This window comes from Centropristis striata, chromosome 11 (genome assembly GCF_030273125.1).
Source record: "Centropristis striata isolate RG_2023a ecotype Rhode Island chromosome 11, C.striata_1.0, whole genome shotgun sequence".
NCBI lineage: Eukaryota > Metazoa > Chordata > Actinopteri > Perciformes > Serranidae > Centropristis > Centropristis striata.
In genome coordinates, this window is record NC_081527.1 from 30271769 (window position 1) to 30286775 (window position 15007).

The 15007-nt window shown below is 40.7% G+C and overlaps 1 protein-coding gene across 1 annotated transcript in view; it reads right to left on the reverse strand.

The window, feature by feature from the left end:
- Positions 1–889: 889 nt before the first annotated feature.
- LOC131980876 (zinc finger E-box-binding homeobox 1-like) overlaps positions 890–15007 on the reverse strand; it is an 82850-nt gene continuing 68732 nt past the window's right edge. Inside the window, exons 5-8 of the mRNA XM_059345183.1 lie at positions 14592–14718; positions 7752–9556; positions 6545–6725; positions 890–4373 (exon numbers count right to left, since the gene is read on the reverse strand). Coding sequence (XP_059201166.1) covers positions 3754–4373; positions 6545–6725; positions 7752–9556; positions 14592–14718 — 2733 coding nt within the window. The 3' untranslated portion in view covers positions 890–3753. The remainder of the gene's footprint in view (positions 4374–6544; positions 6726–7751; positions 9557–14591; positions 14719–15007) is intronic.

Here is a 15007-nt window from a genome sequence, read left to right on the forward strand (position 1 = left end):
AGTGTGAGAAAGTATTTTTAATAAACTGTGCAAAGACAATATATTTAACATTTTAAACCCCACCAGCAGGTAGGGTTAGACCAAAGAAGTGTTTTTTTAACTGATGTAGTTTTGGTTGTGTTTTAGCCATGTTAAACAAGCACAACTGCAGAAACTGCCTTTCAGATGAAGCCTCATACAGATATTTTGGCCTTACAGTTCAAAGCTTTAGCTAAAACTTCAGTCTACTCCTAACTAGAGTTGCAATGGGGTATAAAATTTAAGCTTGGGAATTTTGGAAATACTCAAAATTTAAAAAACAACCCAACAGATTTATTTGTAAGTAGAACTGTCTCAATTATTTAATTGGACAATCAATTACTTCATTGAAGAACAAAAACATGAATACTGATTTAAATATTAAATCCCCCAAAAGTCTCATTCAAAATGTGAAATGAAAAAAATGAAGAGCTGCTTTTCCTTCAAAAAGTCCCATTCGACATGTAAATATAGAATTGAACATGTGATGGAGGAATACAGTGCTTATAAGGGTGTGGTCTCAGCAAGGGGCGTGGCCTCGGTGGCCCTGCAGGAAGCAGTGTGCTATGTGATGGAGGAATAGCAGATATTCAAATGCATTTGCATGAAATCTGGTTAAGTCAAGATTATGTTAAAATATAATTTCCTCAACTTAAGTTCCCTGTTAAGGGCCAACCTTCAATATTGTCAATTCCCTGTTTATTCTCATGGAAAGTTTCCAACGATGAAAATTCCTGGACTTTTGCAACCCTACTCCTGTCCCTAAACCTACCCAGGCAGATTCATGTTTGTTGATAAAACTCTGAATTAGATGCATTCTGTTTTGAAACAGGTGTAGAAAGCAGAGAAGTAAAACAAGTGAACTCATAAATGCTGTCTTATATTTTTATTGTGATGGGGAGTCATAAAAATGGAGCAAAAAACTAAAATAAAAACAATACAAAAAGACAGTGGATTTACAAAGGGTGAGGACAGGACAAAGGATATGCAGCCTTCGACAGTACAATGGAACAAGTTGGCACAGAACAGAAAACAGGGTGGCGGGACGATCTAAGTTTGGCTTCGAAACAAAAAGGGAGGCTTCATAACAAGATCCTTCATTAAAACGGCGACGACTCATGCTTTTAAAATCACAGAGTTTTAGAATTCAGTAGCTTCATAACGACGCAAAGAGCGGATGCACATGTAACAGTTTCTATTTCTCACTTCATTCCTGTCTTTTTTTTCTTTTCTTTTTTAGCTTAAAACAGAAGTCATGTTTACAGAATACATGTTTTATCTTTTTATGTGTTTTTGTTAAAACAAACTTCAGCTCCCAGAACCACATTTTGGGTTTTTTTTGTTTGTCTTGAGATTATTTTTCATACTAAAATATATTATTGTATCAATTCAAACTACAGTAATGTACACTACAATGTGTAATAAATAACCATTAAAAGAAAATATAAAAATAAGACACATAAATATAAAAAAGTCTTCTAAAAACTAAACAGGTACATTTTTTTAATCTGTGAAAAGGGTTCTAATACTGCCATTGTTGAAAAAACATACAGAGGACACACATGAGAACAAAATTTAAACAGACTAATATAAACACTGTTCGGTAAAACCAACTGAAACACTTTGACTGAGACCACATTCACTAACGTTTGTTACCTGAAGTGCCCGACAGCTTTTTAAAATTGTATCTATCTGAAAATAAGTGCACAAGTTTGGCTAAATTCATAATTTTACTGTCTCAATTTTACTTGAAATCTTGTTTTTGTATATTTTTTATTTCTTTGAGTGTCAGGCTGGAGTTGAACCACATTCCCTGCATTTATTTTTGAAGATTTGAATCTGCAGAAAGGGAAAGTTTTCTGTCTTTAAGCACTTATGTAAACATTTTCAAAAACTCTGACTTTTGACTTGTGACGTAAAGTCCAACATATTAACTCGCATTTTAAACAAAACAGTAACATCAACGAGAAATTGACTTTTCTCAAGTTTACAAGGCATTTTATATCCACAGGTTAGCTCAGTCGGGACTTCTCAATGATTCCCACACATTTCTATACTTAAAGACTTTTTTTTTTTTCACTTTAGACTATAATTCGTGAACTACAATTTAAAGATTTTGGGCACTGTTGAGCAACTCAGACAACTGAAAAGTATTCCTCAACAGTAAATATCTTTAAAAAAGTCTAAAATATGCAACTATAATTATCAGGACCAAAGGCATATATAATTTATAAATATGCACTGTAAGTGATTAGTTTGTTGAGCTGCAACAACAAGCAGCACCTTCGTTGATAACTAATGTCATTTTTCAAGCACATTCCTTCCAACATTCATTTGACTTTCTATTCTTTTTTTTTTACAATTGTAAACTGAATATATTTCAGTTTTAGATTTCTGTTCAGGCATGAGATATTTAAATTCTTGGCCTCTGGGAAAATGATATCCAGCCTTTAACACTAATTTTCTGGCATTAACAATTAATCGATGAATCAAAAATTGCTGAATAACAACGAAAATAGTTAAAGACCTAATACTGAGTTCCCCCAGCTTTCACATGTGGTCCAAATACTTTCATAAGCCTTCAAAATATTCGAATTAATCTTAGTCTTTGAGAAATTGTAACAAATGAGCTGTTCTGTGCAAGTCGACAAACATTAGTCAATATGGGTCTTGTGTAAGTAACATAATACGGGACATAATACTGGCTACATGTGTGAAAAAGAAACAATAACACTGTTCAATGGCACTTTTAACAGCACACAGGTCTTGCATAAGGCTGGAGGCATCGGGGCGGAGCAGGGAACAGCCCTGTTCCTTCACGTACAGTATGACTTCATATATAAGCTAGTAACACTGAAACACTGACTCAGAACCAAAATAAGGAGAAGCTTGGTAAGAATGGGCGCCTGTGTTTTTGGAGCCACAGCTGAGCCGAGCGAGGGGCAGTCTCCTCCCGTACGGGCTCCGCCAGGTTGCGAAACACAGGCGCCTGATGCTGGCTTTAAGGTTGTGACTCCACCTTCCCTGATAGGACTAATTTGGTTATGGCGTTCAGAAGCCACTTTCTCATCCCAGACTCCCCATCCCGCCCACAACCCTCCCCAAGAATACTTTGTTTTCCTTAAGGCTAACAGTCAAACTGAAAACAAAAGTAATGCTAGCTAGCGAAGACTAAGACTAACACAAACAACATCTTGCTAGCTAGTGTACGTATATAACACTGAAGGGCATACGATGCATGAGGCATGTATCCATAGGTAAACCAGGAATACTGTAGTGCAGAGGTTTTTGTTCGTAGAACTCAATAAAATACTGATTTAGGAAAATTCATTGGCAATAAAAAGGTATAGAAATCTTTCTCATCTTTACAGGTTAAAATGTTTTCAAACAAGAACAAGATTAGTAACACTGACCAAATGAAAACAAACAATAAAACAACCTGGGATGTCTCAGTAACAAGTCTAACAAGTTGATGGGAGTTTGCTTTAAAATCTGTACTTCTATAAACAATTTTTAACACTGATATTTCATTTCCACAAGAAAAAAAAAAGTCACTGTTTTGTTTTGATTTTTCTTTTTTCAAGTTCAGGCACACCTGGGTTTTTGTACACAGTAGTGGACCGTTAAGAGCAGGCAACCGCCGTGACTTTCTTGACTTTTCTGCGGTTTTGTCTTAATTGACTTGACTCTAGTAACCGAGGCATTTGAGCTGTCCCGGAAGAGATTTTCCATCCTTTATTTGGCATCTGTCACCGCTTCTTCTGTGGGCTCGGCGCTCTCTGACCCCTCCCTGATGCCTTTGTCCGTGTTTGCTTCACAGTCTGCCTTTTCCTCCGTAACCGCACTTGCCGCTTCCTCCTTTTCTTCAGTTGTTTTCTCAACCTCTCCGACCTCCGCATGCTCGTCCCTCACCTCGACTTCCATCACATCATAAACGATGTCCACCTTGTCTGTGTCCATGCTTTTCTCCTCGATCTCTTCTTCGTCCTCCTCGTCATCATCGTCGTCCTCGAAGTTCCCCTCGTAGATCTCGCACTCGCCGTCGTCCACCTGCACGACGCGGATGTCATCCATGCACATGGCCTCGTCGTCCTCCTCCTCCTCGCTCTCCGTGGTTCGACTGTCCGACTGAGCCCTGCCTGACCCCAACGCGGAGCCAAAGACCGGCCCGTCCTTCTTGCAGTAGGAGTAGCGGTGGTTCATGTGCTGGGAGTATGAGCCGGAGTGAGAGAAACGCTTCCCACACTTATCACACTGGTACGGTTTCTCACCGGAGTGCAGCCTCGAGTGCTCGATCAGGTGGTGCTTGTGTTTGAAGGCCTTCTTGCAGATGTTGCACTCGTGGGGCCGTTTTCCTGCAGATGATAGAACAAAGAGTCAAAAAGGGATTCATCTCTTTAGAACTGATAATTGCAGTGGAAGAAATACATTATCGAGCACATTCAAAACACTCAAGTGAAGTGCAAGTATTTAAGTGCTCATTAAAAGTCTTCAGGATTTAGTTCCCTCCACAAGGGGTCACAAATACCCCTTTTCATCCAACATGAACCTAGTTTCTTTGCTGGACTGGTGCTGGTTTGCAGCTTCACAACCCGCTTGCTTTTCCACAGGCTCTAGAGCCACGTCATTACATCACTGTGTATGTTTAGTATAATAACAATGGAGGACTATATTGTCTCTTTACAATTGTTTCTGGCTTTCCGAGCCTACATTAGCATCCAAACACAACATGTACAACACATTTGTCCTGCTCATCTTGAATGCTATTATGTTCTTATCAACACTGAATGTAAGATGTTGATGTTAGACTTTGTTGTAAGCAACACAAGACCGTGTCAATCACATAGCAGGTAAACAAATAAAATAAAAGGAAAGATGCATGTTTTAGTTTGTCATGATAATCCCGCCCCCAGCCCCCTGATGTAAGTGGTTTATGGTTCGTTGGGGCCTCTCTGGAACCAGTTTCTCTGGCTGAGAAATGGTTCTTTGGCAGTCAAGAACTGGTTCAAGAGGCTCCGGCCCTTGAGCGGCCTTGGTTGAAAAGAGGTAATATTTCTGCTACACAAAATTGTATTTTTAAGACTCAAGTCTCCTTCTTTCTCCCTAGAAATTATTTTAATGTCTTAAAAATTTCTACAATTAGGGATAAATTGATTGACTAAAGGAAAAGGAACAGTCAAGCATTGTATCGTTCCAGCTTCTCAGTTATGAAGATTTCTGAGTTCCCCTTACTGCTGACAGGATCACATAACGCCTTGAAACAGCCTGGGGCTCAGAGGGTTAAAACAACATGCTCTCTTTACTCAGTTAAAAAGGAAGCAAAAGTGTTGAAGTGAAGGTAAACATGAGTTTTAAAGTTTAGAAAAAACTAGACTGGCAAATTGATGACTCACTTATACAGAAAAATAAACTTTTAAGCACTTTGAATAAACAAACTGTAAGGCTGAGCTTGTGATTTCATGTCTGTGGTATGTGTTCAGGTGGATGATGTCAAGGCTGAACCATCCATTGTTAATAATAACAGCATTCCAGTGTGATTCTTAGCGGAGCTTGAGGGAAAAATTCAGCAGTAACTTCACCTCAAGAGTCTCATGTGGATAAACTTTTTATAGGGCAGCTGTTCTGTAAATGTACAAACTCAGAGTTGACATCCGTGTTTAACATATTTAATGAGAGATGATGTTACATTCACAGCCTGGAAAACTAGAACTACCTTTGGGCCAAAAGAGGAAAACAGAAACCATGCTGAATACAATAAACTGGAATTATACAATATTCAAATTTAAGTACATGGTGTTTGGGTGTTTATTCCATGTTTGTTCTGTATTACAGTATAACAGGGTATTTAAAAAAGATTTGAAAGAGCAACAACTGGATTCTGTAATTTTCACTCCTGTTATACAGTCTGTGGGTGAAACACACAGCTGGTTAAACACGGCAACTTACAGGACAGTTAAAAGTTAAATCTCTCAATCTTTTTTTGGACTCATACCTGAAGAATGGACAAAAAGAAGCAAATATTTATTAAATATATTGCTTGTAGAAGGTAAAGAGGACCTTACAAGGAAACTGACATTACAGGAGAGCCTGACATTAAAATGCACGGATGGATTTATAAAATGTAGAAGATCAGAGCATATGTTAATTATAAATTGGATGTATTCATGTATTTGACTCTATTTTAACACACCTATGATGAGTTGGTAAAGAAATATAACAACCACGTTTTATACTTTTCACTGTTCCTTTTCTGTTTCTGACATGAATTTATTTATTTAATTTAAGACATACATAAAGGCTTATATCTTTATAACACTTTTGAAAACATATCTGATGTTAAATGGAAATAAAAAGTCAATTTTAATTTTCTTTTTTTTAAAACGCTGCAGTCCCTGTTTGGGAGCATTTTGGGTTTAATCCTGATGGTTTTGACACACATGCTGTTTTACCGTATGCCCCCATGACCGTAAAATAAATTATACCCAGGTTAATATTTTCCTGTGTCTGAGAGGATTGAGCAGCATACCTGTGTGTTCATATTTGTGCCTGAGCAGGGAGCTGCCCTTCTGGAAGACTTTGGAGCAAAGGTCACATGGGTACACGCCGTTTTCCACCCGCCGCTTCTTCATCACTATGGGCGAATGTGAGTCCCGATGCTGCTCCTCCACCACGGAGACGCTGTCGGGGCTGCTGTCCACACTCTTCTCCTGAAATTGACATTTATCAATGTGGTCAAATTATTCAATGCCATGTGTGGAGTGAAAATGAGCTCAATAGTCCGTGTTTGAACCCCCACATACTGTGGAGCTTGTTTAAAATAGTATATACAGATATAAGGGCTTAATAAAAGGCTTTCTTAACTCTGTGGCTGTAGTCAACATGACGAAATCTTGGACTGTGGAATCTAGAAATCTATTGATTTTTGGAATTCTAAATAGTGCTGTGCTTTTTATTGACAGCTAAACCGCAGTTCAAATATGATTAGACATTTCAAATTAAGGCATGTAAACGGATAATTTGTGTTGCTTAGTTTTTTTTATTTTTCTACTTTCTATATTTTCTTCTCTTTTCAGTGAGGGCTTTAGAAAAGCCCGTAGTGGGTTTCTACCTCACCTGCACATTAATTTGTGTTAACTTACTTTTTCAATGGCTTTTCTTTAAAATGTGCAAATAAATAGGAGAAAAGACTGTAGTTATACCTTTGTTTCAACCGATTCATCTCTAGATAACCCATCAGCCACAGTGTACTGCGCACACTCTGCTTGCCAGAGTTGTCTATCCACCAAGTCTTTTTCCCAGAGGCAAGCACATTTTTTTATCTTTTGCAATGGGAGCACACTCCAAGCATGTATTCTGCACTGAGCGCTGCATGTATGGTGTTTATTTCTGTTCTAAAAGTGTTTGACGAGCAGTGCTGTTTCATCCAAGGTTACTGTCACCCAACTGTTCAATCACAGTGAAGGGAGTTTGAAAAAATACCACGAAGACCAACCATCACATGAGCTGCCTCTAAGGTGAAAAAAAAAGTCTATCAAAGTGCTCTACTTCTCCCTGCTGGGCATCAAAAGAGCGCCTGGTGTTGGTGGACAGACAACCTTGTAAAAGTAACACCAGCTCTTGACCAATGAGAGGATACCAATTTATCAATGGACCAACCAACCCAACCGGAAGGTATCGGCCTGACTAAAGGCCCACAGAGCAAAGGTTGTTTGATAATGTTGAACACTACCAACCTTATGGCCGTTCAGTACGACAGTCTTTGCTCCAGTGGCGTTTCCGGCCGTAGTGGCATAGGTGTAGGTGAGCTGAGGGATGAGGATGGTGCGCTTCGTCGTGGTGTTGATGGCGCTGAGACAGCCCATCGTGCCCTGACCAGCGATGGCCACTAACGTGGGCAGCTGTGCGGTAGTGACGATGTTGACAGGTCTTCCGGTCTGAGGCGTGGTGACGTAGATGGTACGACCCCCCAGCTGCTCCTTCCTCAGGCAGGTCAGGTTCAGGGGCTGCTCCTGCTGCTTGGCGGGAGGCGCGGTCTTTTCCAGAGCTGCAGCGATATGTTTAGGAAGAGAGAGGTCAAGCGGCTCGGCCTGGGAGTCTGGGGCGTCTGGGTCTTCTGGCTCGCTTTTAACGATGACGAGGTCCCCGGTGTTGAGGCTTAGTGGTGAAGAGTCTGACGGAGAACCACTACCAGATTCTGACGAGGCTTTGTTGGATGTTTCTTCGGAGCTGTCTTCTTCTGCCTCTCCATTCTGATTCAAGGCATCCTCTGAATTGGCGGTTTCAGTCTTTTTGGAAACCGCTGTAGCAACATTGCGGTTTTTGCGCACATTTTTCCCAGAGTTCATCTTGGCAAACCACTTTCGGACCACTTCCACAGGAATACTGACGGACTCTGAGATCTTTGCCAGCTCCACCTCGCTGGGGTTGGCATTGGAGGCGAAGTAGGTCTTGAGGAGTGACAGGAGGTCGTCTACAGGGGGCTCCTCCAGCGTCACCCCCGCCTCACTTAGCAGATCGGCGAATGAGGGGTCCAAAGCGGCAGAGTCAACGGCCTCCCCATTAGCTGCTTTGCGGTGCTGGAGGAGGTGTAACGCCTCCAGGTGGTCTGGACAGTCATCGCATAGTAAACATGTACTGGTGCCGTTGCCTCTTGGGATCGGAGCTTTTGGGGCTGCTGAAGATTTAACCGTTTCCGTTTGCGTCTGTGCATTCGCCTCTGTCTCCGGATCTGTGATGTCCACTGATTCTGGCTCTGCCTTAACAAGGGAGAGGTCGGCCACCTCTGGGGTTGAGGGTTTATCCGTCCTGGTGGGGGTGGGCGCTGCAGCAGTGGTGACAGTGGGAGTTGGGTCAGGATTGTTTTTGGCAACAAGCGGTGCAGGCTGGGAAGTGGCAGTGGTGGCGGCTGCAGGGCTGATGCTGTAGTTGATGATGATCTTTGTGGTTCCGTCGTGATCCACAAAAGCCGGCAGACTAATGATCTGCTGCTGGGGCTGCTGGACTACAATTCCCTGCTTCCCCTGCGCTACCACCCCGTTAGCTGTACCCAACACCTGCCTGAGCACGTTACCATCCATCGCCACTTTAAGCACATTCTGCAAGTCATTCAGATTGATGCTGATGGGCGACATGAGGCCAACCGTTGGTACGACCATAGCCACACCCTGAGGAAGGGTTGCAGCCGGAACCACAGCTGGCGGTGCCGTCCCTCCGTTCACCACTCCATTGGTACCGGCTGAAGTCGCCGGTGCTGCCATCACAGGCTTGCACTCGTATTCCACAGGTTCAGATTTGATCTGGGTCACGGGGAGCTGCTCCTGGAGGGGCTTGCTTTCAGTCTTCTCTTTAAGAATCATGCGGGCTGGAGCGATTACTACCGGCGTGGTCTGTGTGGTGGGTGGGGGAGATTTGATCGACGTTCGAGGGAGGCCATTGGTGGTTGCTGCACCCACACACTTCTTACTGCTGATGTGGGAGCTGTAGGAGCCTGAGTGGGAGAATCGCTTCTTGCAGTTTGAGCACTCATATGGTTTCTCACCTAAGGGGCACACAGAGAAATGACAAAAGCTGTTAATAAAAACAAACTTCACACCTTTCAAATAAGTTGATTAATATTTAAAATCATAATCAACATATTGTGATGCAAAATGACATTGTATAAATTCAAACAACATCATAATATCTCCAGTTTCGAGGGAATATTTGTAAGTTTTGTTTGTTAATCACATTCGACTAAGTGAGTGCCGTTTGTTTTTGCATCACACTCAACATCACCAAACTGGAAACATTCTGGTCACATTCTTCTCGTCTCATTCAGCTTGTTCAAACCATTGACTACTGTATCTGTTTTTTTTTTTTTACCTTATTCGGTAAAGTCCTACACAAGGCTGTTTCAAGAATTGATCGTGTTGTCCAGTGTTTCAATCAAGATTCTCTTCAACACTTCCAACCTTTAAGCTCCATTACCACGAACACAGTAGTGCATACAGCTAAGGAGATGGTTCTCTCTACATAATTATAGTGGAAACAACGTGTAAAAGGTCCACCTGGAACCCAAATGTTGACTAAAATGAACTGAATAGTGTTCTTCCATACCAATGTGCAGGATGTTAATTCATTCAGTTTTATAGTTCAACTCCTGTGTACCTACTGTGTAGTAAGATCACACTATATATCTTAGGCATTTGCATGCCTGCAAACAGTCATTTTATTTATTTTTTCTCTCAAATTCACGTTTTACTGATTTCATCCATTGTGTTCTTAATTAACTGATAAGTACTATTAATGTCAAGCATTTCATCCAGTGTACATAATGTCATATAATGATAAATGCTGTTATTGGTTTGATCTGTCCTATATTGAGAGGATACCATATCACTCAGTCCTCCTCCAACCTTTAAGCTCCATTAGCTCAGAATACAATAGAGCACACAGCTCAGGAAATGGCTCTCTCTGCATAATAATGGTGGAGAATAATGTGTAAAGGTCGACTTGGAACTCCAACTGAGAGGAATACTTTCAACAGCAGTCTGCAGGATTTTCTTTGTTATTCATTTAGCTTTATTGTTTAATAGCGTTCCACTTTTGGACACACCCCTGTGTATTTGGCACTATGAACCTTGGTCTTGTGTGCATGCATGTAAACAGTCAGGTGCAAAATTAATAAAAATAATAAAAACTAAGTTCTTAATTAAATGATAAAATACTTTTAATTTCAAGTGATTAAATAGCACAATATACAAACATAGGTTGTGCTATGTGGTCATTCCATGTAGACTTATTATAGATTATTTTAATTTTATATTATGGTCTATGCTCGCAAATCATTGTACAGATGCTGGTGCCTAGAGTGAGAACTGAATTAGGTAAAAAAAAAAAAAAGCTTTCAGTTACACCTCCCCTTTATCATGGAACAATTTGCACAAGGAATTGAAATTGTCTGAGTTGATCACAATTGGTGAATTTAAATCTATTCTAAAGGACAAAGAAACCTCTTCCCTTGTTCGGTGTGACTGCTCCTTATAAGTCTCCTTCAGTGTTGTTGTGATAGCTGTATTTGTATTTAATTGTTTATGATAATTGTTAAAATGTAACTTGTCCGTCTCTCTCTCTTATTTATATATATATATATATATATATATATATATATATATATATATATATCGAGTTATGAAATGACCTATATACGGGGTAGCAGATTTTGGTTTCAAAACTGAAGATTTTGCACAAAATAGGTCACCTGCAGGGCGCTAGTGTGCAACATGTGAATCAGTCTTCATGCAGAATTTTGAACTACAGATTCACAGTTTAGTGTGTGATTCCAGGAATATATAAACCTGGCGTCTGTGCAACAAACCCCTTCGGATATTTGCAGCTAAAACCGATTGGGCATAAACCTGCTGGCCAACTTCCTAAATCAGTGCGCAGCAGTTCATGCAGGATTAACGGCGGAGCAGCGGACATGGTGGACCGTAACGTTGCTGCCAGAGGAGACACCTGGACGAACACAGCGCACAGCAGCAACTTATAAACAAACTAATTCTCATTAACGAACTCTAAAACCGCCTTGTTCATGCAAGAAGCATGCAACAAACTATCGTGGGCCGCAACTCCCACTACAGCCTCAAATCTCCCACTACAGCCTGCACCACCGCCTCCATCTGCACACCGGGCCAGGTGAGAGCCTCGCCTCGTGTTGCAGACGTAATTTATCGAGCAGGCGGCCGCTCGCTCACCTTGACGTCGCTTTGCAGGTCTGCTTGTTAACTACAACCACTAAGACGATATAAACTCTTACCTGGTCATGCAAAAACAGCGAAAGGAAAATACGTTTGTGTAAATCCACGAGAAGGAACAAAGAAACACGCAACAACTGCACGCTTCACTCACTCCGCTATTCACTCAGACTCCCAGCATGCACAGCTGCACCTGGGCAGAGGCTGGAAAAGGAGGAGTGGAAGGAAAGGAACTGCAAAAATGTCAGACAAAACAAATAAGACCGGTGGTGTTTCAGGTTGGACAGCTGTGCGTCATGGTGAAACACCGAAAGGCTGCAGACATCAAAGCAAAAAAAACAAAAACATTCCACTAAGACCAAAACAATAGATAAGTCGACAAATCAACTAAGATAGACCCTTAGATTTCTTCCATCCATGAACCACTTCTTTATGTTCTTTTCATGTTGAATGACTTCAGAAGAGTCTTGCACACTTCTGGTAAACACAAGATTTAAAGTGCAGTTTTTGCATGTCTCTTTCCCCAGAGAAAAAAAACATCATTTACATTTACATTTAGTCATTTAGCAAATGCTTTTATCCAAAGCGACTTACAGGAAAAAAGGGGAACAATCAAGGTATAGTGCAATAAGAACCATTAGTGCAGTAATAAGTGCTAGTGACAATTCTTTAGCCCTCTGAAATCTTGGGCTATTATGTCCATTACAAATGTTAAAAAATCTTCACCATGCCATGTTGGTATCAGTTTTTTCAGCGCAACCTCACCTATATGTCCTGATAAATAATTTTTAATTTTGACTTACTCGATCAATATGTTGAACCCAAAAGAAACAAAGGAAAACATAAAATCTGATCTTGAAAATTAGGTTTCACACACAGAAACGTACATGTTGCAAATATGAATACACGTTGCAAATATAACATATAACAGGTAAAATGAGGATAATATCTAGTTCTATATTTTTATACTAAATATATTTGACATTATCTCCAGTTTTACTTGGCCGAATATAATTTTTTAAAAATCTGGTATGGAGTTTCAAGCCAGAACTTTAGAGGGAAGCTGATGGCAAGATTCAATGTTTCTTCATTTTTATGTCTTCACGTCACGAAGAAGTAATGTGCCGGTGGTTTCATGGACTCCAGAGGATTATGGAGTAGAATTGTCGTGTGGCACTAGGAGAGAAGGTGCTCTCTGAGGAGCTGGGTCTTCAGGAGTTTTTTAAAGGTGGAGAGGGACGCCCCTGTTCTGGTGGCAGAGCCAGGCGCCGTTCATTGGGAGAAGGCAACGGTCGTGAGGTAGCATGTCTGAATCAGGGCATTCAAGAAGCTGGGTGCAGTACTAGAGATGACTTTGTAGGCCAGCATTAGAGATTTGCATTAGAGAGTGGAGCTGGATGAGCAGCGGTGTGACATGTGACCTTTTTGGCTGGTTGTAGACCAGGCGCGCCGCCGCGTTCTGGATCATCTGAAGCGGTTTTACTGTTCAGGCTGGCAGGCCTGTCAGGAGGGCGTTACATTAGTCAAGTTTTGAGATGACGACAGCTTGTGTCAGGAGTTGAGTGGCATGTTGAGTTAGGTAAGGTCTGATTTTTCTGATGTTGTAAAGTGCAAAGCGGCATGACTGGGCAACTGAGGCAAAGTGACTGGAAAAGGTGAGTCGGTCATCCACCATCACCCCTAAGTTACTCACCACCCTGGTGGGGGCGAGACACAGGGAGTCAGTTTTCATGTTGATGTCGATATCATGATCAGAAACTGAGGATGGCATTGATCAAAATCAGTTTGGGAGCAAAAAATACAAAAACTCAACCAGGCCCAAAACATGGCAACCTTTCAAAATTATTTTGAAAAACTATGAGTAAATTCCTGCTTGCTATGTGTATGTTATGTGTATGTATAACATCACTGTTCTATTGTGAAAACATGCCTAAATAAAGCTTTATTTAAAAAAAAAAAAAAAACAGAAACAAATGCACCACTTAGTGTTAGGAACTCTTTTATACATAAATGGGAGTGGTGGACAGTGGATTTTTAGGGGGAGATAGCAGGTTAACAGTAGATGTCACATATAGAAGTGGTGTACATCATCTGAAAGCTGGGCATCTGGAGATTAATGTGAGATGCAGCTCAGCACTGTGTCAAGATGTTCTGGTCATGAATCTGTAATAAAAATTAATCAATTAAAGAAAGCTTACAATCGTTTAATAAACAAGAAAACTAGAATTTGTGGTTGTATGCCTCTACCAACCAGTCAAGTTGCAGGTCACCCTCATGGATCCCATAAAGGCGCCGTTGCATTACGTCATGATGTCACAGTGTAAAAAACGAAGCAGCGTGGAGCCCTGCTGACAAGTTTCCTCTAAAGTACTGGCTTGAAACTCTCATGCCAGTTTTTGTTTGATGATGACAGGTAAATGAGGATAACATCTAGTTCTATAATTGTATACTAAATATATCTGATCTTATCTCTGGTTTTACTCTGCCTCCTATATGTTATATTTGCAACCAACAAATTTCTTTATTGAGCATGATTGTGTTGAAAGTTAAAAAAAATCAGATTTTATGTTTTTCTTTGTTGTTTTTTTGTGTTCAAAAGGTTGATCCAGTTAGTCAAAGTGGAGATATAATTATCAGGTCATATAGGTGAGGTTGTGCTGATACCAACATTGCAAAAACAGACAAAAAACTGTTTGATTTGTAGCACGTCAGTCTCCATCGACAGTGACTTGCAGCCTGTTTCTCTGTCCCTGGTAGTGTGAACGCAGCTGCAGGCTTCGGTCTGTTTGTGTGTAAGTGTGAGTGAGAAAAAGGTGTTTTTCTTTGGCAGCAGCTCACCACTATGAATGCGCAGGTGCTCCTTCAGGTGGTGTTTGTATTTGAAGGCCTTGGAACATTCTGTACACTTGAATTTGCGGGTTCCACCTGTTCCTCCTGAACCACCTGTCAGCTGGGAAACGTGACGCTGAAACAAACAAAGACATTCAAAAAATAGTGTGGTGATGAGAAGATGCAGCAGAGGATGTACAACAGAAATAAAGTAGGAAGAATACATTTTTCATTGTATGAGCTATTTAGTATTCATGAGGGTGAACAATTAAATGAAATGCTGAGTAAAAGCTTTGACCTTTCTATAAATAATAATAAATAATAAATAATAAAGATTTACATTTTCTTCAGTTTTACTGCAGGTCAAAGGGTGAAAAGGAGCCGTTATTATCTATGCAGAGGTTTCCATTAATGACTGGATGTGC